Source organism: Scleropages formosus, chromosome 14, assembly GCF_900964775.1.
Source record: "Scleropages formosus chromosome 14, fSclFor1.1, whole genome shotgun sequence".
Lineage (NCBI taxonomy): Eukaryota > Metazoa > Chordata > Actinopteri > Osteoglossiformes > Osteoglossidae > Scleropages > Scleropages formosus.
Window position 1 is genome coordinate 25,392,120 of NC_041819.1, and position 22,489 is coordinate 25,414,608.

Here is a 22,489-nt window from a genome sequence, read left to right on the forward strand (position 1 = left end):
GGAAATAGCGCATTAACGAGGAAGTGACTGTGGAGCTCGAGGAAACGATGAGCGAAGGATGAGGAAACGTGAGTGAATGGTGGCGGAAGCGACACGGAGCTCTGCTGCACACAGTTACACAATGAGTGCCATTATTATTATTATCAGTGACGAGCGAGTAGCTGGCTCCGCTCTCGGACCCGCAGTCGTGACGGCAGTGGGAGGAGAGGAAGGAAGGCAACACGTCTGCCTGTGAGGGGGAGGAACACGCGCGCACACGCGCACACACACACACACACACACACACACACACACACACGACTGGGAGAGCAGAGAAAGAGGGAGATGAGCACAGAGAGCAGCACTACAGCATCCTCACATTCCCAAGAGCTGCACCTCCACTCACACCTCCCTGGGACTGAGCTGAGCTGAGCTGCTGGCCAGAGTCTCCTCACCTGGAGCGTCTCACCTGGGACAGGTAACCTGGCAGGACACTGAACACTGGTGGCTTTTAAAGGACTTGTGGGGAAGGCAGAGCCTGCAGTGAGGACCTCGAACCCTTGGACAGACGGCATGGATCACCGGCACACCTGGACTGCTCTCCTGGACTGGACCCTCATGAGGAACTGGCTGCTGCTGGGAGTCTTTGCAGGTGAGAGACCATCATCGCATTAAGAATAATAATAAAGAAAATGATGCTCTGTCATGGGGGACGCGGTGGTGCAGTGGGTTGGACCGGGTCCTGCTCTCCAGTGGGTCTGGGGTTCGAGTCCCGCTTGGGGTGCCTTGCGACGGACCGGCGTCCCGTCCTACGTATGTCCCCCTCCCCCTCCGGCCTTACACCCTGTGTTACCAGGTAGGCTCCGGTTCCCCGCGACCCCAAATGGGACAAGCGGTTCTGAAAATGTGCGTGCGTGCGTGTGTGTGTGTGTGTGTGTGCTCTGTCATCACAAAAAGGTCTTCACAGCTCTTGCACTCAGTGCAATGTGACACCTGTATGACTGAGGGCCAGCAGGCGCTGCAGCGGTTAGATTGAGCACCTTCCAAATCCAGCTGCTGGGTTCAAATGAAACCCAGGTACTTACTCTGCATTAATGCAGTAAAAAATACCCAGCTTTGTGAATATGTAAATCACTGTAAGTGAGTCACTTTGTAGGAAAGTATCAGGTGAGTGAGTGCAGTTGTGGCTCTCAGGTGGTGGAGGGACCACTCAGAGTGTACAGACTGTGGGACATGAACCCACCACCAACATGTGGCCATCTGAGGTTTCAGGGCTGTGTGTGCACTCCTCAAAGGTGTTCCTCACATTATTATTATTATTATTATTATTATTATTACTGGAGTTTATTGTTGTATTTCATCTGTTTTAATATTTCATTCATTCTTAACAGTTTGGGGAAAATGAAAATAAATAAAAAAATTAAAAAAGCATTAGCCAGCTACAGACACACACGCATAAACAGAGCGACGGTGTATCTGTGCTGCAGGTCCGAGCTCCGGCCAGTGCGCAGCCTGTCTGGACTACTGCTGTGACGGGACACCTGAGTTCTGCTGCTCCTACTACACCTACGTGGGGAGCGTCCTCTCGTAAGTCAACCCCCCCACCCCCCACCCGCCCCGTCGAACCTCAAGCCATCGCTTCCTTTGTCGTTTCAGCTTCTCAGTGGATCTTACAAATATCACATCAATTAAAAATAAACAGGGAACGATGAAGAAGTTCCAAACACACACACACACACACACACAGTACAGACTGCACAACATCACACCTGGGGTCCTTAACCACACTGCTGTGTGTGTGTGTTCACCAGGGGAACAGCCATCTCAGGCGTTGTGTTTGCCGTGGTGTTTCTCATGGGCGCCGCAGCAGCTGTTTTCCTCTGCCTGTGCATGTGTGTGAAAAAAGGGCGGAGCTCCAGGGTGGGAGTCCTCAGAGCCTCCAACATCAGCACCGTCACCCCGGGATACCCTGGTAAGGGCCCTGCATCGCACCCCCACCCCCATGTCGGACAGGAAATCGCTGCTGCTGCCTGTGCTCTGAATGTCCCTATAGAGAGAGAATTGTGTGTGTGTGTGTGTGTGTGTGTGTGTGTGTGTGTGTGTGTGTGTGCGTGTGTGTGTGTGTGTGTGCTGACTCACTACCCATTCTTAGACTCAAGTTTCATGACCTGGTCGCTACATCTGTCTGTCCTGCTCACTCTTAACTGGGAGCTTTAGAGGACAACTGGGAGTCGTGGCAACTAGGTGTTTGTTTACTGCACTCAGCGTGCGGCTGGGGGTGGTGCAGTGTGTTGCTGGATGTTGGTGCGAATCCCACCTCCAGCTGTCATACCCTTGAGCTGCAGTAAATTAGCCTGCTGTTTAAATGGGTAAATAACTGTAAGTAGCTTTACACTGTAAGTTATTTGGGAGAAAAGTGTCAGATAAATGAATAAATGTAAAATATGAGTTTTGGTGACACCGGGCACAGCAGTAGGCACAACCCCCACCCCCATCTCCTCTTATTGAGCCTTAAAGGAAAAGGGTTTCAGCAAAGGGCTGAAAGAATTTGAAAAGGCAAAGGAAGCCTTACCTGTCACTTCTGAAAGCCAGTGTCATTGCACATTGCAGATGACCGTGATTGGATGCTGTTACTGTGCACGTACTGCTGATACCTCATAAATGGCCCCCCAGGGAGGAGCTGTGACTCACTGCAGTACTGACATCACAATAACGAGGCTCTAATAACACTCATAACGGTCGGACGCGGCACAAATTTTGTGTGTTTGGTGAAACATTTGGGTGAAGCTTTTTTGGCTCATGTACTCGTTATTAATTTGTCCCATTGAAGTGAGAGGTAAAGAAGGGTCAGTCGTTTTTGGAGCAGAAGCTCGGGTACGAGTTACAGCCATGATGCGAGGGCTGCTGCACTGGATCTTTGGATAGGAGCATCCAGCGTGTGGTATGAGGACAGTAAGCCTTTAGCCTGCAGATGTATTAATATATACTATGTCTTATTATTTTTAATACGTACCTGCATTAATGCTTGTACAGCTATTTGTTTAGCTGACAATTTTCTCCAAAGCAACTCACAGTGTTAAGGTACTTGCAGTTATTGACCCATTTATACAGCTGGGTAATTTAGGGTAAGTCCCTTGCTCAAGGGTACTGCAGCTGCAGGTGGGGATCAAACCTACAACCACTGGGTCCAAAGGCAGCACCTACAACCACTACACTACCAACTGTAACAGTGCAACTGTTAGAGACACAACACACTAAAATAAAACAAAAGAAAATAAACAGTAATTTTCAGCAGAGACTTTTAAGATTCATTGCATCACTTACCATGATTTGTACAGTACTCATGCAGCCCTCGAACCCGTTCACTGTAATGATTGCAGCCCTTGGGCCCGCAGGCGTAGGTCTTAGTCTGACCACTAGATAGCGCTCGTGAGTGAAACCTCATTATGGCCCATGAGTGCGCAGCAGCTACAGTTAACTGCTTTAAATTGACTTGTATGTATTTGTGAGACACTTTTCCGCAGAGTGACACGGAACACAACGCCATAGCTGCTTGTGTGTGAGACACCGCCATGTTGCTGGTTCACATCCCTCCAGTAGCTCCTATAGAAGTGACTGTCAAACAGCAAATACACAGTTAATCATAGCAGATGGTGTTGGACTCATCGATGGAGCTATCAGGAGATCAGGAGGAAAGTGGGTTTCAGACTCTTCTTGAATGTGGGAGGGATTCAGCAGCTCTGAGGGACAAAGGGAGCTCGTTCAGCCGCACTGAAATCTGAAAACCTTTGGGCTTCTGATTTTGGGACGAGCAGGTGGGCAGAGATGGAAGGGCTCAGCGCTTTCGTTCATATAGATACCAGTCCATGTAGAAGCACCTCCCACTCATGTGTGATGGGTGGTTTTCTTGTCTGTCTCCCTACAGGACCTCCTCCACCCTACAGTTACGACTATTTAATGTACCCACATCATGTCCTGCCTCCACCCTACACCCCAAACCCAGCTGTGATGAGCAGCTATGCCCCACCCCCACCGTACCCTGGTTACACGTGGAAGTAGCTCCCCAGCATCAGCCACAGCAGCTCAAAGGGCCACTCAAAGGGCTTGGGTTTGTCTTCCAGCACATGGTAGAAGACTGATTCAGATGACCTCAGCATCGCTGCTCCAGGCCCTTGACCCACCTGTCGGGGAGGCTTTTCCTTTTAGGAATTCCACCCAACTCCGCCTTTGCTGCTGTGACGCTGATGGGTGGGGAAGAGCACCCAGACATCTGGTGAGAGAGCAGCAGCAGGTCTTCAGCACTTGGCCTCCAACACCTCCAGGATGGCCAACCAGAGAATTCTGTCGCACTGCTTCTGTTTGGCAAACGGGGGCGATACTGAGCAGCAAATGTAATTTTCTGGCTTTGCGGTGTCGCAAGCGTGGAAATGTTGCACTTGTACAGTGTCATAGCTGGGAGGACATCTGAGTGACACAGAAACCAGAAGATTTCCTGGTTGAACTTCTTTTTTCTCCATCCCTTTTTGGATGGCTGAGATGGTCTCGAAAGTCCCTTTAAACAACTGTGTCAAAATGGCCTGAGCGCACAGGCGGGAGTTCTCCCACGTGTCTCTCAGCGTGAAGGAAAACGAGTGTGTTTACATTTATTTATTTATTTACCATTTCCCAAAGCAGCCCATCGGTTTACAGGATACACACACTCCTCAGCTTACAGGCACACTTATGAAATTTGTTTACAATTTTGTTTGTTTCTAACTCAAAAGTTACAATCAATAAACATTTAATAATATAGATGTCTCACAATCTGTTTAAGTTCACTATCTATCTATCTATCTATCTATCTATCTATCCGTCGGTCTCTCTGTCAAGGGGGGTGCGGTGGCACGGTGGTGCAGCAGGTTTGGGTGGGTCCCACTCTCTGGTGGGCCTGGGGTTCTAGTCCTGCTTGGGGTGCCTTGTGATAGACTGCCATCCTGTCCTGGGTGTGTCCCCTCCTCCCTCCAGCCTTGTGTTGCCGGGTAAGGCTCCGGTTTGCCGTGACCCCACTTGGACAAGCGGTTTCAACCAGTGTGTGTGTGTGTGTGTGTGTGTGTGTGTGTGTGTGTGTGTGTGTGTGTGTGTGTGTGTGCGCGCGTTTATCTATCTATGTGTCCAACCCCAACAAGAATGTACCGGAGGCAGAGCGGTTGAAGAGGTTCGGATCCCTCATGTAATTATACTGAGCTGAGTGCTTTACCAGCTTTACTCCACCGACACTAACAAGGCGCATAGTGAGCAAATAACACACATAACACACACTGTGTACGACTGCAGTCCTGGAGGACAGAAGCAGCTCTTAGAGCCTCTGAGTCATTGGCTGCTCTCAGCGTTCGGTGACATGGTGAGGCCTTTCTTCTGCATTTCACCGTAGAGCAGTGAAGTGGAGGGAACACGTGAGGGAGGAATTACCGGGCGGAAGTGTTCAATACTCGGAAGAATGCGCATTAACCACGGTTTGGCGGAACAGGTTGTAAAACCCCAGAAAGACGCGGCCGATCCGGAGAAGGAGTCCCTTCATGAAGGCGCAATGGGGGAGAGCCGATGTCCGCAGAACTAACTCCAGAGATTCGAGCGCATCACCTTCAAGCAGTTTGAACTCATGGTCACACATCACGCAAGTAGCAGCTCATCTGTCAGTTCATGAACATGATGATGTCAGAAGGATTCTGCAGGACTTTCTGGCGAAGACTCGGAACACGAAGGAGTCGGAGGATAATGTTATGATGGGATATTTCATCGGGCTCCACTTTTTTACTCTTTTTTATCGTGCACGCAGAATCCGCGGCTTTCACCAATAGAAGGAGCGTGAACGATGACTACATCTGTGCCGAAGATCATACGACCAGAGTGGTAAAATGGTGTTTAATGATTTATCGGCCGCATAACTGTGTTTTTAACGCTCTGGAATCTGGATCAGTCCCCTGGGAGAAAAGATGAGCTTGTTCCCTCCCAGTCCTGGTGTCGCAGCAAATTCAGCTCACACCTCATGGGTGACTCCAGGTATTGATTTGATCCAATACCGATAATGTCACCAAATGATTTAATGTAATGATTTGACCAAATGATCAACTCGGTGGTTCAATCCAGCAGTTCCACTAACTGCTCTGAGCCACAGGTCCCCATATGCCGATCTGACTGCAGATTCCATCTATTTGTTCTCTCACTGATTCTACCAGTTGATCTCACCGACAGCTTCAACCCGCTGATTTCACTCACCGATTTTACCCATTGATGTCCCCCCCCATGATTCCAGCAGCGTTTCGTCCCAGTGGTTCAACCTGACAGTGACTCCGAGTTGTTGAAGCCATGATTGCAACAAACCACTTTTCAGAGCGATTAGTGAGATAATTTCGCATATAATACAGTGTATAATACACTACAGTGGTGATACAACAACGAATATCTATAATAATGTGACCAGTGATGAGCATTTTTATCTTCACTCTTACTTGGACTCTGACACAGTGACAGAGTATTTCTTCACGTTCTCCTGCTTCTCCCAAAACGCTGCCTGTGTAAGATCACAAAGGGACATGAAAAAGCGACACACTCTCCCCATTCGTTCCCTCCATTTCCCACCCCCACCCCCACTGTGCGCGGTCAGGTGACCGGTACCGAGTCTCGAGCCCCTCCAACAGGATTCAGTGCATTCAGCCTCGCGGTCGGGGACGCACGGTGTGGGACACGCACAGCGACACGCACAGCGACACGCACAGCGGCGCGCGGAGCGAAGGCCGACATGGTGGGGGCCCGCGCGGCTCTCCTCCTGCTCCTGCTCGCGCTGATCGTCGTCTCGGCTCTGGGGCTTGAGGTAGGAACGTGGGACAGCATGATGATGGGACACATGGTGGAGCAGAGAAATGTCATAAATGTGTCCTCCGCGCTAAGCGTGGTGGTGATGTGTGTGCGAATACCATGGTAAACGGGGTGCGCGTACAGACACCCGGTCCATGCCATGGGGCTACGTACGTGTGTAGAAATGAGAGAAATAATTTAATGGCACATTTCGTGATCATGTCGGAGGAAAATTGCTGTTTTTAACTTTAAAATTTAAATCAGAAGCCGCCGAGGTCGAGCCGAGGTGTTGAGCTTCGTGCGTGTAATTGATACACTCACTGTTACTGTGTGTGTGTCTTGATACACTGACTGTTACTACTCTGTGTGTGTACTATTGATACATCGTCACTGCACATTCATTGGCGCGCTTCTGATACATTATTGTTACAGTAGATACATTGTTTCCGTCTGTCGACACTGTCACAGTTTATTGATACATCATTCCTGTCCCTTTGATCGCTGACTTTGAACCTTCCGCTCTGTGATGGAAGGTGGAGGATGAATTTGTCTCCTTCGTGTTTTCTTTCTGTTTGTTGTGAAACATTAAACGTCACTTGCGAGCCGCAGTGGATCATGTGTGAATTGGTGTGTCGTTGTGTTCCTCGTGTGTGATACAAACCGCAGATTTTATTATCATCATCATGTATCGACTTTCAAACACTGGTGTTTAGGGTTGAAAACGTAAACAGCGATGAATCCCGGCGGATCTTCTACGTGACGCTTCTCTGCACCCCGCAACAGCGTGTGTGTCTGTGTGTGTCTGTGTGCGTGTGTGTGTGTGTGTCGATATCCTTCGCGATGCCAGTTAGCAGTGTAAATGCACTCCTCTGGGAAAACAGGCGCAGATATGCGCAGACAGAGGCAAGATGGTGGGGGTGGGGGGGTGGACCGCAGTCTTACATCACAGCTCCACCAGAGGACCACCACGGAGCCATTGGACCTCTGCCAGGGTGACACAGTGACATAAGAGCTTCATCAGAGCACCATCCAAGGATGACCATAACACCATATTCGCTCCATCACAGAACGGTGGAGCTCCATAAGACGAATATCGCTGCACCGCGGTAACTCACACGCTGTCAACACAACACCTCCAGAGGTTCCTCGAGGACCAAGAGCCATTCCACACTCACTGCTTTGAACCCCCTGCAGACTCCAAGGCACCGAAGTTCTCCAAAGCAGGACGAACAGCTGGTTCTGTGACCGCGACCGAGTGCCCATGTGACCTGTGTGCGGCACAGCAGAGTGCTCTTCTCGACACCGGAGCTTCATTGGTGTGTCTGTGTTTTCACCTCCGGTATGACAGATCTGGGGGTGTAAATTATCGGTGACTTGTGTGGGTCACGAAGTCACACCGCAGACGCAGCAGTCAGCAGGGTGCCAAACGGCGGAATCTCGACGAGACAACCGTCCCCTCAGCGCTCTTAGCCTGTTTGGTCTCCCGACCCGACCGTCGCATTGCGTCCCCCTCCGTCTCCCCCGTCCTGCCCCGCGTCCTGCCCCGCGTCCCTTTAGTTCTGTTCCCCGCGTCCGCGACCCTCTCCTCGCCTCCTCCACCACGACTTGGGATCATCCCTCGGAACGACGTTCTCACCTCGACTTTTCGACCCACGCCTGCCCCTGACCAAGACTGTTACTTTGCCCTTCTGACTTCTAATAAAAAGATCCTGCGTTTGGGTCCTGCGTTTTGCACGCGACAGGCAGCAGTTTGGTAAAACGATGTTGGACGTTTTCCTCTTCTTGACGGTCAGTGAGAGCGGTGACCTTTCTCACTCGACTGTGGCCTCAGGTCAAGACGAGGTCACTGCTGTGGCTCCTCTGTCATCTCAGATAATTTTTTTTCCTTTTACTTTGTTCAATAACTTAAGAACAAAAAATAAAACTTCCAATATTCCACATCACAAACACAAAATAATATCCTCACATTCCATTATAAAAACATTTCTCAACTATCATGTCTGAGCTTACTCAGTTCTCCAAACATCTTATTTCACCAATACAAAAAGCAATAAACATCAGAATTCAACAACAAACATAGACATCCATTACAACAAAAAGAACCTGGGACTTTAAAACCCTTCACCAAAAAGTTGTTTGAATACAAGGCTTAAAACACATGTGTACCACACCTACAAAAAAGTACCAGGCACCCATGTCAAAACCCTCACGTTCTGATTTTGCTCCGTCAATAAAACCATAAACATTAAACATTCATACGACACACACCTAAAAAATAAAACATGAAATTTAAAATGTAAAATACTTTAAAATCTACAAATAAAAATCAATTGTTCAAACAGTTTTTCTAAACAAAAATCTCCCCCGTCGACACCGCCTCTGCCCGCACCAACCCGGCATAGGTCGGCTTTCGCTGCGGGCAGCTGCGGGAGAGATGATCTTCCCCCCCGCATTGGGTACGGCGATGGGGGCTTACGCAGTCCTTGGCCAGGTGGCCGATCTCCAAACATCGCTGCCACTTCATTGTCTTGCATGATCTCCCGGTGTGTCCCTGACCAAGACACAAGTGGCAGGAGGGAGGCTGACCAGGATAAAATAGGTAGCCTCTTGCCTTACCAGAGGTGAAATACGCAGGCGGGTGCCTATAACCGTCCATCCCCGCAGGGTCGGGACACAGGCGAACTGAAAAGCGTCTCCGTCCAGTCCAGATGCCCAGAAGGTCCCTGTCTTCCTCATGTCCGGGGAAGACGTCGGCAAAATCCCCCAGGAAAGCTGCCATGACGTCCTCCGACACAAAGGGGTCGAAGAAGCGGACAGTCACAACTCTTCTATCTGTCCTCCAGAGTGGCTCAATGGAGTAGGGGAGCAGCTTGGAATGCGTTGCACTCACCCTACACGTCTCCAACACCCTCCGATAACGTTCGTCGGTTGCCAGCGTGACGTCAAAGAAGGACAACGGCCCGTTCCTCTGGATGCAGACAATGTCCTCCGCCGGAAGTCCCAGGAGTCCAAAGACGATCTCGCGAACGAATGGAATGCGCTTGTGAAATCCGACAACGTCATCTCGGTTCCTCCAGCGAAAGCGGATGGTATTCTTCAGTGCCTGTTCCTTCTAGCTGTCGTTCTCACTACCAATGATGGTCTCTTGTTCTCCCCCAGGGGCCGCCGACGTCTTCGAGGAAAACCCTACTCTGGACAATCCGGTATAGAATGGTTAGAAACAAAATCTCTGCATCACCTTGCGGGGACAGTGGACAAGCCACCCAAGACCCTGCACCTTAGGCTTAGCAGGCTACCCAAAAATAAATAGAATTCCTACAAGGGAGCAGAGGTTCGCCCCAGGAAAGCTGCGGACATGCCACACACAGTCCTGAACACGGTTCCACTCTGCCCCCACTAAAATCTTTGGTACTACACCTGATCTTGGTCAAAAGGCCGAGAAGCGATCATCAAGTCATCTCAGATCATTCCTCACATTCTCAGTCTGGATTTAACCATTTTGGTCTCCATGGTAACGGCATCTCCGGCCTGCATTCCTCTGGCCCGTCCTTCATGATGACGGTGACACCGCTGTGCTCTGGAGGCTCCCCCATTTGATCTTCCTCCCAGTGTCCTATGTGTGTGTCCACCTGTTGGGGTGGGGAGCCTCCCCCATGACAAATGAGACAGTGAAGCGCCCACGGTCAACATTGTGTCATGGCGGACCATAAAGTTTTTTGCGTGGAAGAGGAAGCAGGGAGTAACTGGAGGGGTGCCTGTTTAATTGGGGGTGCCAGAAACAATGATCTCATGACCTAAGAGTGTAAGTGGTCCTGGACTGGAGCTACGGGAATAATGGAAATCATAGTAAAGGAGACTGGACTCTGTATGTTGTCTGCACGCTGTGTGTGTGTATGTGTGTGTGTGTGTGTGTGTGTGTGTCCACTGTCCTGCTGCTGCCTGCATTACTGTCCACCTGTTTGTTCATTCCTCCTGCTGGCAGAAAGCTGCGTGCTGTGGACAGGTGCATTGCGGGACGAGATGCTCAGGCCCCCTGCTGGGGTGTGTGTTCAGCTCGTGTGTGTTTGCCTCCTCTCTCGACTGCAGGTGCCGACTGACGGCTCGCCGGGCCTGCAGCTAGAGCCTCAGGTGGCCATGTTCTGCGGGAAGCCCAACATGCACATGAACGTTCAGAGCGGTAGCTGGGAGTCGGACCCCAGCGGGACCAAGAGCTGCATCCGCACCAAAGAGGGCATCCTGCAGTACTGCCAGGAGGTAGGGCACGGGTTCGAGGTTGGAGGGCATCTCAGGCTGCAAGGAGTGTAGGAGGACTCAGAGGAGGGTGGGCGGTGCTGATGAACCCTGGACCTGCCCCACCTCCCCCCAGGTGTATCCTGAGCTCCAGGTTACCAACGTGGTGGAGGCCAACCAGCCAATCAGCATCCAGAACTGGTGCAAGAAAGGAAGGAAACAGTGCAGGAGCCACGTGCACATCGTTGTGCCCTACCGCTGTCTCGGTGCGCCGTGTGTGTGTGTGTGAGTGTGTGAGTGAAATTACTATACCCTAAAGCTATGTGTGTCTATGTCTGTGAGTGAGTGAAAACTATACCATACTCTGTGCTATACTAAGCTCTATGTGTGTGTGTGTTGTGTGTTGTGTGTGTGTGTTCCTCAGTCGGGGAGTTTGTGAGCGACGCCCTCCTCGTTCCAGACAGGTGTAAGTTCATGCACCAGGAGCGCACGGACCAGTGTGAGAGTCATCTGCACTGGCATACAGTGGCCAAGGAGGTGAGCAGCACTGCACACCAGTGTAAAGCCACTGTACAGCACAGTACAACACTGTATACCAGAGCGCGTGCATGGTGCGTTCGAAGGCGCTCACCACTGTGCTCTTCCCAGTCCTGCGGGGACCACTCCATGAACCTCCACGACTACGGGATGCTGTTGCCGTGCGGCATCGACCGTTTCCAGGGGGTGGAGTTTGTGTGCTGCCCATCGGAGGCGGAGCCCAGTTGGGACGGCGAGCGGCCGGACGAGTCGCAGTCGGACGTGTGGTGGGGCACCGCCGAGGCTGACTACGGAGACAGCAGGTACGCAGTGAGCGCGTTCGGACACACTGGCAGCCTCCGGTACTGGGGGACAAGGGAGTAAATCACTGTAAAGTTCCTCAGGTGACGCTGGCCAATAAAGTCCGATTATTATAATTAATAATAATGATGACGATGATACAGGGAGCCCCACCGTTGACCCTATCAGGCTGCTGCAGTACGAGTGCAGGTGGGAGATGCCACTTCCGCACTCACCGACTCACACCCCTCCCCCCTATCAGCATGCGGCAGGAGGTGGAGCCTGCAGGGCAGAAAGAGGTGGAGTCTGTCCCGGGAGATGCGGAGTACAAGGAAGAGGAGCGGGAGGATCTGGACAAGGACGGCGATGGCGAGGAGGACGCCGACGGAGACCTGGACGGTGATGGCGACGAAGACGAGGATGACGTTGGCATAGCTGACATAGGTGACCGCGGAGGCGGCATTTCCATGACAACCACAACGACCACGACCACGACCACAGAATCTGTGGAGGAAGTGGTACGAGGTAGGAGACCGGAGTGGGAGGTCAGCCTTTGCTGTGCTGAGTGTCCTGACCTCAGGTGACTTTGGCCAAACTGGTGGCCGTGTGACCGCACCGTGCTGCCGTCCAGAGGTGTGCTGGACGTCGGCGGAGACGAGCGCGTTCCGGTCGCCGCGCTCCATTCTCCTACAGCTGTCCGCATGACCTCTGTTTTACCACAATGCTACTTCGCTACTGTTAGTCTGTGCAAAGGCCTTTTCCTTCATCAAAGAGAACACAAAACACAGCTAAGGTAAACAAGGTAAAGAGAAGATGCACCTGTACATTGTCCTGTTCCCTCAGTCCATCGTGTCTACTTTAGAGAAGGGGTGTGTCTTTTGGAGGAGCTCTGTAGCGTCGCTGGCATGTGAGACACTGGAAGGTCTTTGTTTCATTAAGGCTTCTTACCCTTGTGGTCGTTGTCTCCATGGTAACGCAGAGACACATAGATAGAAAACGAACAAAACGTGGTACAAGTTCTTGTGGACAATCAGTTACCGGCTGCTATAGGGGGCAGCGTGAAGAACAGGGCATTCTGGGAGCTGCTGTGTGTTCAGTGAAGTTGGTGTGCCCCCCGCCCCAGTGCCCACCACTGTCCCGAGCCCCCCCGATGCCGTGGACCGCTACCTGAAAACCCCCGGCAACGAGAACGAGCACGCTCACTTCCAGACGGCCAAGGAGAGCTTGGAGGCAAAACAACGTGAGAAGATGTCGCAGGTGAGAGGGAGGGGAGCCAGAGGCACGTGGGAGTGTGGGGGGGTTGTTGGGAGGGCATCTCTGAGCCCCCCTTTCTCCTGTGTGGCCAGGTGATGAGGGAGTGGGAGGAGGCCGAGCGGCGGGCCAAGAACCTCCCTCGCGCCGACAAAAAGGCAGTCATCGAGGTAACGCACCTGTGCTCACGTGGTCGTTTTGGGCGTTGTGGCGCCGCGCTCACGCTGACCGCCAGGTGACACACATGTGTGCAGCACTTCCAGGAGAAGGTGGAGCTACTGGAGCGCGAGGCAGCCAGCGAAAGGCAGCAGCTCGTGGAGACACACATGGCGCGTGTGGAGGCCCTGCTCAGCGACCGCCGCCGCCTGGCACTCCAAAGCTACCTGGCATCCCTGCAGGTCCCCACCCCCAGGGTAGGCTCCGCCCCCAGCGATGAACTGAGGTGGTCCCACAGTGCCGTTCCTGCATGTCTGCATCTGCTGGTTCGGCGCCAGGTGGCTTTTGCTCTGCGGACGGAGGGACGGACAGATGGACAAACGTACACACGCATGCACACACATGCACACACACGCTCACACACACTGCAGCGTGTTTGCACTGTTCCTCTGTAGCCCCGTCAGGTGTTCGTCCTACTCAGGAAGTACCTGCACGCCGAGCAGAAGGACCGCCAGCACACTCAGAAGCACTTTGAACACTTGCGCATGGTGGACCCTAAGAAGGCCTCTCAGATCCGGCCTCAGGTACCGGTGCGGTCGCCTATGCACGTCATCTCGATGGGGGAGGGGGGAATCGTGTGTGACCCCTGACCTCTGGCCCCCAGGTGCTCACCCACCTGCGAGTGATCGAGGAGCGCATGAACCAGTCGCTGGCGCTGCTGTACAAGGTTTCTGGAGTCGCTGACGAGATCCGGGACCAAGTGGGTGAGTTTCTGCATGCCCCGCCCCCTCAGTCCTTTAAGCTCCGCCTGCACGTCCTCAGTTCCTTAAACGCCCCCTCACACCTATCTCTGTCTTTGCTGTATTTACATTTTCTCGGTCATTCTGCCATCAATGTCTCACCTGCTCACCCATGTTATGCTCCGGCCCCCCATCCACTAATCCCGCCCCATCTCACCATGTCCCCTCCCCCATCTCCACCCACTCATCTGTTTACAGACAAGCTGGTGCAGCGGGAACAGGCCGAAGTGTCGCAGCAGCGCTCGTCCCTCCTCTGCTATGGCAACGACGCCCCGATGCCTAACCTGCCCCGGAGCCCCACCCCCATGGACCTGCTGCCCCTGAGGGAGGGCGGAGTCGGCTTCATCCACCCCGAGAGCTTCGGCTTGGCCAACACAGAGAACCAGCGTAAGAATGGGGTAAACGTGGTACTGACCTCCCGTGTGGAGTGAAGTGTTTCTGCGAGGTACGACTGGAGGACAGGAGGATGATATTAATAATTAATTAATATCATCGATCTTTAATATCTCGATCAAACTGAACAACTCATTCATTTTGCCTAGCTCCTTCGCTAAAAGTCTGGGAGTAACAATTGATGCGAGCCTGTCATTCTCTCAACATATCGAAGCCACAGCCTAGTCCTTCAGACACATCTTGTCAAGAGTTTATTGTCACGTGTACAGTAAACAGTTCGTTACACCGTACAATGAGATTCTTACTCTGTGAATCCTCTCAGCGCCTATGACATAAATTGTAAGGACGTAAGGAAAGAAAAACACAAGGAAAACACAAGGCGTAAATCACAAATTACAAAAATTACTATGAGTGCAAAAATCCAAGAAACGAGGTTATATACGTATATAAAGCGTGCAGTGCGCAATATAAGCATGGAAGTCGTACATGTGCAAAGTCCTGCAGAGGTAGATTGGGTCTATTCGCAGTCGAAAGGGGTGTGTATTTGTGTACGCAAGGTATGCGGAGGTAGTCTGTGGTCTCTGATGTTATTGGCCTTGTGGATGTGTATGTGCGTGTAGGAGGCATGGGGGGTAGTTGACACCTCTCAGGCTCAGAGGGTGAACTGTGTCTGCCGCGATGGGTGTCGTTCACAAGCCTGATGGCCTGTGGGTAAAAACAGTTTTTCAGCCTTGAGGTTCTGGCTCTAACATTCCTGTAGCGTCTGCCTGATGGTAAGGGTGTGAAAAGGCTGTGCTGGGGATGACTGTTGTCCTTGATGATGTTAGTGGCTTTCCTGATGGTTCTGGCCTGGTACAGACTCGCCAGTGATGGTAAGGACGTTCCAGAGGTGGTCCGAGCAGCTTTCACCACTCGCTGTAGCGCCTTACGATCCCGTACCGTGCAGCTTCCAAACCACACTGTGAGAGAGCTGGTGAGGACGCTCTCGATCGCACACCTATAGAAGCTTCTGAGGATTCGGCTCGGCATGGCAAATTTCCTCAGCCTTCTCAAGAAATGCAGACGCTGACGTGATTTCTTGGCCAGATGTGCTGTGTTGTGAGACCAGGTGAGATCTTCAGTAATGTGAACACCCAGGAATCTGAAGCTGCTCACCCTCTCCACCACTGTCTCACCAGTATGCAGTGATGAGTGTTGCTCCCTCCTTCTCCGTGGATCTATTATCAACTCCTTTCTTTTGTGGACATTGAGGGAGAGATTGTTGTCATGGCACCGCTTCACTAGGTCAGCCACTTCCCTTCTGGGCTCAGCACGCAGCCCTGCGGAGTTCCTGTGTTTATGGTTATTGACCTGGATGTGTGGTTCCCCATTCTAACGGACTGGGGTCTGCCCGTTAGAAAGTCCAGAACCCAGTTGCAGAGGGTGGGTGGCACACCGAGATTGTGAAGCTTGTTGATGAGCTTCGAAGGTACCACTGTGTTGAATGCTGAGCTGTAGTCAATAAACAGCATTCGAACCTTGTTTTCCAGGTGGGTGAGGGCAGTGTGTTGTTGTGCTGATGGCGTCCTTTGTGGATCTGTTCCGTCTTCAAACTGGAGAGGGTCCAGAGTGTCCAGAGCGATGGTCTGGATATACCTCATGACGATTCTTTCAAAGCACTTCATCACTATTGGAGTCAGTGCATAACATTTGTAGGATCCGTCCCTACCTCACTACTGACTCCGCCCAACTACTTGTCCAGGCCATGGTGACTTCCCATCTGGACTACTGCAACTCTCTCCTGTGTGGCCTTCCTGCTAATGCCATCAAACCTCTGCAGCTTCTCCAGAATGCTGCTGCACGAGTTGTGTTTGATTTGCCAAAGCGCTCCCATGTATCTCCTCTACTCATCGCCCTGCACTGGCTTCCTGTAGCTGACCGAATCAAATTCAAAACCCTGGTTACTGTGTACAAATGCATCAATAGAACTCCTCCCAGCTATTTACAAGGCTTAATCAACCGGTACACCCCAGCCAGGCCCCTTCGCTCATCTACTTCTGCTCGCTTGGTGGTCCCGTGAAAGAAAAATAAAGCATGGAGGTTCTCGGTTCTGGGTCTGCTGTGGTAGAATGACCTTCCCCTGTCACTCAGAACTGCGGAAACTCTGTCTGTTTTCAAGAAGGGTCTGAAAACCCACCTTTTCCAGATCCACTTTGCCCAAGATCTCTCCAGCTCATTTACGGTGTAACTGTTCATGCATCGTAACTCCAGAAGCATCCCCAGATACAACCTTTATTCAGCCACTACTCTGGCATTGTACTTGCTTATTTGTGTATCTTCTAATATTTCATTAAAAAAGAAAGAAATTAATGTGGGTATCAGGATTTGTCTATTTGTCTTATGCACCTACTTGATATCAATGAACCTCGGTGCAACAAGTGGTAGGGAACAAACTAGGTTTGCTTGAGACTTTCATGTCTGCAGCTATGTCTCATTCTCTTAGTTGTAATACATAAATTGTATTTTTTGCTGAGATGTACGTCGCTTTGGACAAAAGCGTCTGCTAAATGAATGAATGTAAATGTAAATGTAAATTCGTAATGAGTATTCGTAAGCGGAGACGATGTTGGATAGAAAGTGGGTTACTTACCTGCTCTTTGCTCCCCAGTGGAGATGCTGGATGTGTGACCTGCTCCTTCCCACACAGCCAGGTGTGTGTGTGTGTGTGTGTGTGTGTGTGTGTCTGTATCTCCAACCCTTCTGTTTGCTCCCTTTCTCTTCTTTCCAGGATCTGGACTGAAAGCAGACATCATTCCGGAAGTGCGTCTTGAGACGGAGGAGCGGCAAAGTGCCGCGTTTGAAGTGCACCATCAAAAACTGGTGTGTAAACACACACACACACGCAGACTGAATATAAACTCAGAGCACTGCTGTGTCCTCGACAATTGGTAGTTCAGCTCGCTGACAGGTGTCACTTCCTCCAGGTGTTCTTTGCCGAGGACATGGGCTCCAATAAGGGAGCCGTCATCGGGCTGATGGTGGGAGGGGTCGTCATAGCAACCATCATCATTACCACTTTGGTGATGCTGAGGAAGAAGCAGTACACGTTCATCCATCATGGCATCGTCGAGGTGAGCATCAGGACGCAGCAGCCGCGCAGGGTGGTAAAGGGGCGGGGCCAGAGCTCACCCATCATCAAAGCAGAGCATGTGTGCGAATGTGTGCGTACGCGCGTGCACATGCATGTGTATGTGGGGCTTCTCTGATGTATCTCTCTCTCCAGGTGGATGCAGCCGTGACCCCAGAAGAGCGCCACCTGACGAGGATGCAGCAGAATGGCTATGAAAACCCCACCTACAAGTTCTTTGAGCAAATGCATAACTGAAGATACCCCCCAACCCCTTGTCAGTGTCAGTCACATGACTCCGCCCCCCCTTGCCCCACCCCCGGGCCCCATGACTGAGATTTATGTACCTGACATTATGGCCGGGGCTAACACAGAGTCCCAGTCAATCGGTTCTGCTTGTTGCCATGGAGATGCACAACCCCTGCCCTAAGTGGCCAGTGAAAGCAACAGGCATGCCTTCTCATCTAACCTTCTCATTGATTGGCTAACTCAGCTGTCAGTTGCACACATTGGTTGCTCTGATTGGCCCATCCCAAAATGGTCAGAAAGAGGCAGAGTTAGCAGAAGTCCTCCACTGAGGCTCTGTGCTGGTAAATTCCACCTGCGCACACGTGTGTGTGTGTGAGAGAGAGACACACACACACACACACACACACACACACACACACACACATACACACACACCCTTCTCTTTCACCCCTCCCTTTCTCCCGACCTGTGTGTATTAAAGCTGCATTCTGTCTGTCCACCTGGTTATTCTACTGTTTGGGGTTTGTTTTTCAAAAAGTGAAGAATTTATAAAAACAGAAAGGAGAAAAAGAAACTAAGGACATTAACTAAAGTGAGTGTTTTTATTTCTGTATCATGTATTATTAGCAGATATTAGCTGTTCCTGTTTAATGCATGAGATGACTGAATTTAAAAAGATATTTGGTGGCCTGGACCGGAGTGCTCCATCCGTCTTCCTCCTGTCCACTGTAATTGAGCAGCACCGTCTGCCTGTTATTTATGCAGAAACTGGGTCGTTTGGTTTGTTCTTATGGATTTACAGCATTGTTTCAGTCTGAAAACCAGGGTGTGTCTCTGCTGCCCCTAGTGGTGGGGGGTGGGACTGCAGCGTGTGGTGGGGGTCCTCGGTGTATAACGTCACGTGTAACATCACACGCTCTCAGTTGGGTGTCCCTGGGCATTTCTACAGGCCAGCACGGGGCAGGCTGGAGCAGGGTGGGGTTGCGACCCAGTGTGCCCCTCTGGTCTCTCTACTGTCCTTCCCTCCGTCACGGCGAGAAAACAAATGACCCCCCATTATTTGTCTTTCCCTCCTTTCAGGGAGGGGTGTAAAAATTTATAAAACACCCACCTGAACTTCCAATATTGTTTTAAATTGGCACATTTAAAACAGTACAGAGACAGGAAACACCCCCCACCTGTTTGTCTTTCCGCCTGCAGCCCCACCTATCACACGCTATACTGCGAACATCTGTGTGTCACCAATGTACATGTTGTACACCGCGTGCTGTTCAGGAAAGCGGGAGAGAAGGTTCTGGAAGCCCCATATTTGTACTTGCTCTTACAGGTCCTCCCCACCTGTGTGTTCATTGGGTGGGCGGTGCAGTTGAGTTTTGTGGGTGTGGCCTAGTGTAGTAGGAGGAGCCAGAGGGATGGTTGTGATTGACGAGAAGTGGAATGAGGATCAAAAGGCCATGAGAACCATCCTCTTCACATGGCTTTTGGGTGAGCAGTCCATCATTTTTGACCCAAGGTGTTAGCCTCTAGGGGGGGCGAGGTCAGACGTGGGGCACGGTGCGTCTGTGGCAGGCGCGGTGGTCCGGGAGCGAGGCGAGGTCCTCGGAGATGGAGCTCCTGCACCAGGCACAAAGGGCCAGTAGGGGGCGCACTTATTTCAACTGATTTCTCTGTGCTACTTTACAAACCATGTGCTTTGACTGGGAGAGCTTTATACACTGTACATAAATAAAGTTTCAAGAATAAAACAAGCCTTTGGTCGTTGTTCTATGTCCCACAGAGGTGATTTGTCTCAAAATGTCTGTGTGATGTACATTTACTTATTTATCAGACACTTTTCTCCAAAGTGACTTCCAATGAACTCATGTAGTGTTACCAGCCCACACACCTTATTCACCACAGTAACTTATACTGCTAGATACAGTACTTACAAAGGGTCACTCATCCATACATCAGTGGAACACATTCTCTCTGTCACTCATACACTATGAGTGAACCTGAACAGCATGTCTTTGGACTGTGGGAGGAAACCAGAGCCCCTAGAGAAAACCCATGCAAACTCCACGCAGACTGAGTAGAGATTAAACCCATGTCCTCTTGCACCACCTAGGCGTTGTGAGACAACACCGCTACTTACTGTGCCACTGAGATACGTGTCCATAGTGCCGCCTTGCACTCTGCTTCACAGGCACTTTGACGTTTTCTGATTTTCAGCCCGTTTGCCCTTCCTTCTGCTAGAATATTTCATAGAACAACAGCCTGCTGTTTTTCTGTCTACGTGGTTAACACACACGGAGAGATGTCTCTGGATTCTTACATTTTGATACAAGTACAGAGAAACAGGCATATATATTAATTTATTACATTTACATTTATTCATTTAGCAGACGCTTTTGTCCAAAGGGACGTACATCTCAGCAAAAGTACAATTTATGCATTGCATTGAGAGAAGGAGACATAGCTGCAGACATGAAAGTCTCAAGCAAACCTAGTTTGTTTCCTACCGCTTGCTGCTGGTTCATCGTTATTAATCATTTTAGTCAAATATCAGAAACACAGGTCCAAATTTGCTAATGAAAACCTATATGTTCCGTTTTCTTTAAAGACATTAAGCAGTACATAACACTGAGGAGTGTAATAATAAGAGGCCATAGACTGTACATATTGTAATATGGCTGAGCAATCTCTGGCACAAGGATTTCCTTCGGGACCCTCCTCTTATCTTATCTTATCTTATCTTATCTTAATAGTTTAGTTAGGTTTATTTATTTACTTATTTCTTTTTGTTTAATTCCCCCTGGGTATGTTCGATTGTTCTGGATTAATATTTTTGAATTGTTTAATAACTACGGGGGGTGCGGTGGCGCAGTGGGTTGGACCGCAGTCCTGCTCTCCAGTGGGTCTGCGGTTCGAGTCCCGCTTGGGGTGCCTTGCGACGGACTGGCGTCCCGTCCTGGGTGTGTCCCCTCCCCCTCCGGCCTTACGCCCTGTGTTACCGGGTTGGCTCCGGTTCCCCGTGACCCCGTATGGGACAAGCGGTTCTGAAAATGTGTGTGTGTGTGTGTGTGTGTGTGTGTGTCTGTGTGTGTGTGTTTAATAACTATAAAAAAAGATTAGGGCAAATGAAATGTCGGAGCCTTGCTGTCGCTGTATCAAACACAGTACAGTACTACAAATCCCGACAGCACCACCCGGAAATGGGCGGTATCGCTGCCAGAAAAACTACAAGTCCCGGTAGCACTATCCGAAAGTGAGGCTGTAGGTGCTTTTTACCCAGGGTTCACTGCATTTCTGTCAGCCATAGGTCCCGGCGACTGTACGGAGGAGTGTGAAGAAGAAGGTGACTTTTTCCTTGTTCCAGTTGTTCGTACATTTTCGTTTAGTGCCGTGGCATCTTTTCGGGGCTTCGGCGGGTCAGTCGGGTGTCCGGTTCCGCTCCACTGACTGCTTCAGTTACTGGCAGACTAGTCAGTCCAGTCGCGGTCACGAGGCAGAGACTGTGTGACAGAGTGAGTGACCTTCGCCTTCGCTTCGGCTTCGTTCGTTCGGCTCGAAAGTCGCGGCGAAACCAACTAATTTCGGGTGTAAAATACGCGGCAGAGGCACAGTCGAGTAGGGTAAACTTGTACGTACTATGTGCACGACTCGACTCGAGTGCGCAACAGCATGAGCATGCGTGCGATGCATCGCTCAACCGACTCTGAAATCACTTCTTTCTTCGTGTGTCGGCAGTTTTGGGCACCACTGAGACTGTGTGTGTGTGTGTGTGTGTTTGTATCGGGAGCTCTGAGCACATATGTAACATAAATTAAATAAATAATAACACAGTATTTCCCGCTGCGCTGCAGGGACACTGACTGAGTATTCACACATCGAGCTGCTGGTCGGTCGCAGTTGGACACAAGGAGGAAGGATTGAAGGAAACCGTTCGTTCGAGTCGGAGCAAACAAACTGCACACTGTGTGTGTGTGTGTGTGTGTGTGTGTGTGACTGCGCGCTCTCTCTCTCTCTGCAGCAGGAGGATGCCGCTGCCCCACGTGACCCGGCTGCTGCGACGCTCCGTGTCGCCCGTCCTGCGGAGGAACGTCGGCCTGTCGGCGGCGCTCTTGAGCCGCGCCAAGGAACTGGACCCCGTGCAGAAGCTCTTCCTCGACAAGATCCGCGACTACGACAGCAAGAGCAAGTGGGTCGTCCGTCCGTCCGCCCGCCCGCGTGCAGCGCGGCCCCCGTCTCTTGTGCGTGCCGCACCCCCGTGAGTCCGACGCCACCTGCTGCCTCACCGCAATACTGTGCCGCGTGTCCCCCCTGCAGAGCCGCGGGGGGCGTCGTCGATACGGGTCCCGCCTACGAGAAGAACCTCTCTGAGGAGATCGGCAAACTGCAGCGCCTCTATGGGGGCGGAGACCTCACCACGTTCCCGGAATTTAAGTTCCCAGGTGAGCAGCCTGCCATTCTTTGAGTGTGGAACCGGGTTCGACTTGTCTCCCTGCCTGGAGCTCATGTGTATCTCTCTCTCTCTCTCTCTCTCTGTGTGCGTCTGTCTGTCTCCTTTGCAGAGCCTAAGCTGGAGGAAGTGGTGGCCAAGTGAGGAGTCTCTGCTGTGTGTGTTCCTGTGTGTCCCGCTCCTTATTTAATAAACTCTTTCGGGTTACGTGGCCTGCAGCTCCGTGAGTGTTAC

The 22,489-nt window shown here is 51.2% G+C and overlaps 3 protein-coding genes across 4 annotated transcripts; all 3 read left to right on the top strand.

Annotated features, from left to right (window-relative positions):
- The first annotated feature begins 300 nt into the window (after positions 1 to 300).
- Positions 301 to 4,691, top strand: LOC108931721 (cysteine and tyrosine-rich protein 1-like). Its single transcript, XM_018747706.2, has 4 exons — positions 301 to 631; positions 1,467 to 1,566; positions 1,791 to 1,951; positions 3,905 to 4,691. The coding sequence occupies exons 1-4, from the start codon at positions 553 to 555 to the stop codon at positions 4,036 to 4,038; spliced, it is 474 nt and encodes a 157-aa protein (XP_018603222.1). The 5' UTR covers positions 301 to 552; the 3' UTR covers positions 4,039 to 4,691.
- A 1,776-nt stretch (positions 4,692 to 6,467) lies between these two features.
- LOC108931713 (amyloid-beta A4 protein-like) lies at positions 6,468 to 19,546 on the top strand. Its single transcript, XM_018747691.2, has 15 exons — positions 6,468 to 6,829; positions 10,900 to 11,067; positions 11,180 to 11,309; positions 11,468 to 11,580; positions 11,692 to 11,882; positions 12,122 to 12,384; positions 12,983 to 13,116; positions 13,206 to 13,280; positions 13,365 to 13,523; positions 13,722 to 13,850; positions 13,931 to 14,030; positions 14,265 to 14,453; positions 17,227 to 17,318; positions 17,423 to 17,569; positions 17,722 to 19,546. The coding sequence occupies exons 1-15, from the start codon at positions 6,758 to 6,760 to the stop codon at positions 17,821 to 17,823; spliced, it is 2,064 nt and encodes a 687-aa protein (XP_018603207.1). The 5' UTR covers positions 6,468 to 6,757; the 3' UTR covers positions 17,824 to 19,546.
- A 1,527-nt stretch (positions 19,547 to 21,073) lies between these two features.
- On the top strand, positions 21,074 to 22,462 carry atp5pf (ATP synthase peripheral stalk subunit F6). 2 transcript variants are annotated; one of them, XM_029257839.1, is made up of 4 exons: positions 21,074 to 21,151; positions 21,827 to 21,994; positions 22,123 to 22,247; positions 22,368 to 22,462. In XM_029257839.1, exons 2-4 carry the CDS (start codon positions 21,834 to 21,836, stop codon positions 22,397 to 22,399), a joined length of 318 nt encoding a protein of 105 aa, XP_029113672.1. In that variant the 5' UTR covers positions 21,074 to 21,151; positions 21,827 to 21,833; the 3' UTR covers positions 22,400 to 22,462. The 2 variants fall into 2 exon arrangements, with proteins under 2 accessions (XP_029113672.1, XP_029113673.1); XM_029257840.1 differs by lacking the exon at positions 21,074 to 21,151 and adding an exon at positions 21,172 to 21,320.
- Positions 22,463 to 22,489: the final 27 nt, after the last annotated feature.

What these genes read in the sequence shown, in the direction of transcription:
- LOC108931721 (XM_018747706.2), top strand. Translation starts at nt 553, where the DNA reads ATGGATCACCGGCACACCTGGACTGCTCTCCTGGACTGGACCCTCATG. An exon ending in GCTGCTGGGAGTCTTTGCAG is followed by an intron (nt 632 to 1,466) that starts GTGAGAGACCAT and finishes TCTGTGCTGCAG; the next exon opens with GTCCGAGCTCCGGCCAGTGC. An exon ending in TACGTGGGGAGCGTCCTCTC is followed by an intron (nt 1,567 to 1,790) that starts GTAAGTCAACCC and finishes TGTGTTCACCAG; the next exon opens with GGGAACAGCCATCTCAGGCG.
- LOC108931713 (XM_018747691.2), top strand. Translation starts at nt 6,758, where the DNA reads ATGGTGGGGGCCCGCGCGGCTCTCCTCCTGCTCCTGCTCGCGCTGATC. An exon ending in GGCATACAGTGGCCAAGGAG is followed by an intron (nt 11,581 to 11,691) that starts GTGAGCAGCACT and finishes TGCTCTTCCCAG; the next exon opens with TCCTGCGGGGACCACTCCAT. An exon ending in GCTGACTACGGAGACAGCAG is followed by an intron (nt 11,883 to 12,121) that starts GTACGCAGTGAG and finishes CCCCCCTATCAG; the next exon opens with CATGCGGCAGGAGGTGGAGC.
- atp5pf (XM_029257839.1), top strand. Translation starts at nt 21,834, where the DNA reads ATGCCGCTGCCCCACGTGACCCGGCTGCTGCGACGCTCCGTGTCGCCC. An exon ending in GACTACGACAGCAAGAGCAA is followed by an intron (nt 21,995 to 22,122) that starts GTGGGTCGTCCG and finishes TCCCCCCTGCAG; the next exon opens with AGCCGCGGGGGGCGTCGTCG. An exon ending in CCCGGAATTTAAGTTCCCAG is followed by an intron (nt 22,248 to 22,367) that starts GTGAGCAGCCTG and finishes TCTCCTTTGCAG; the next exon opens with AGCCTAAGCTGGAGGAAGTG.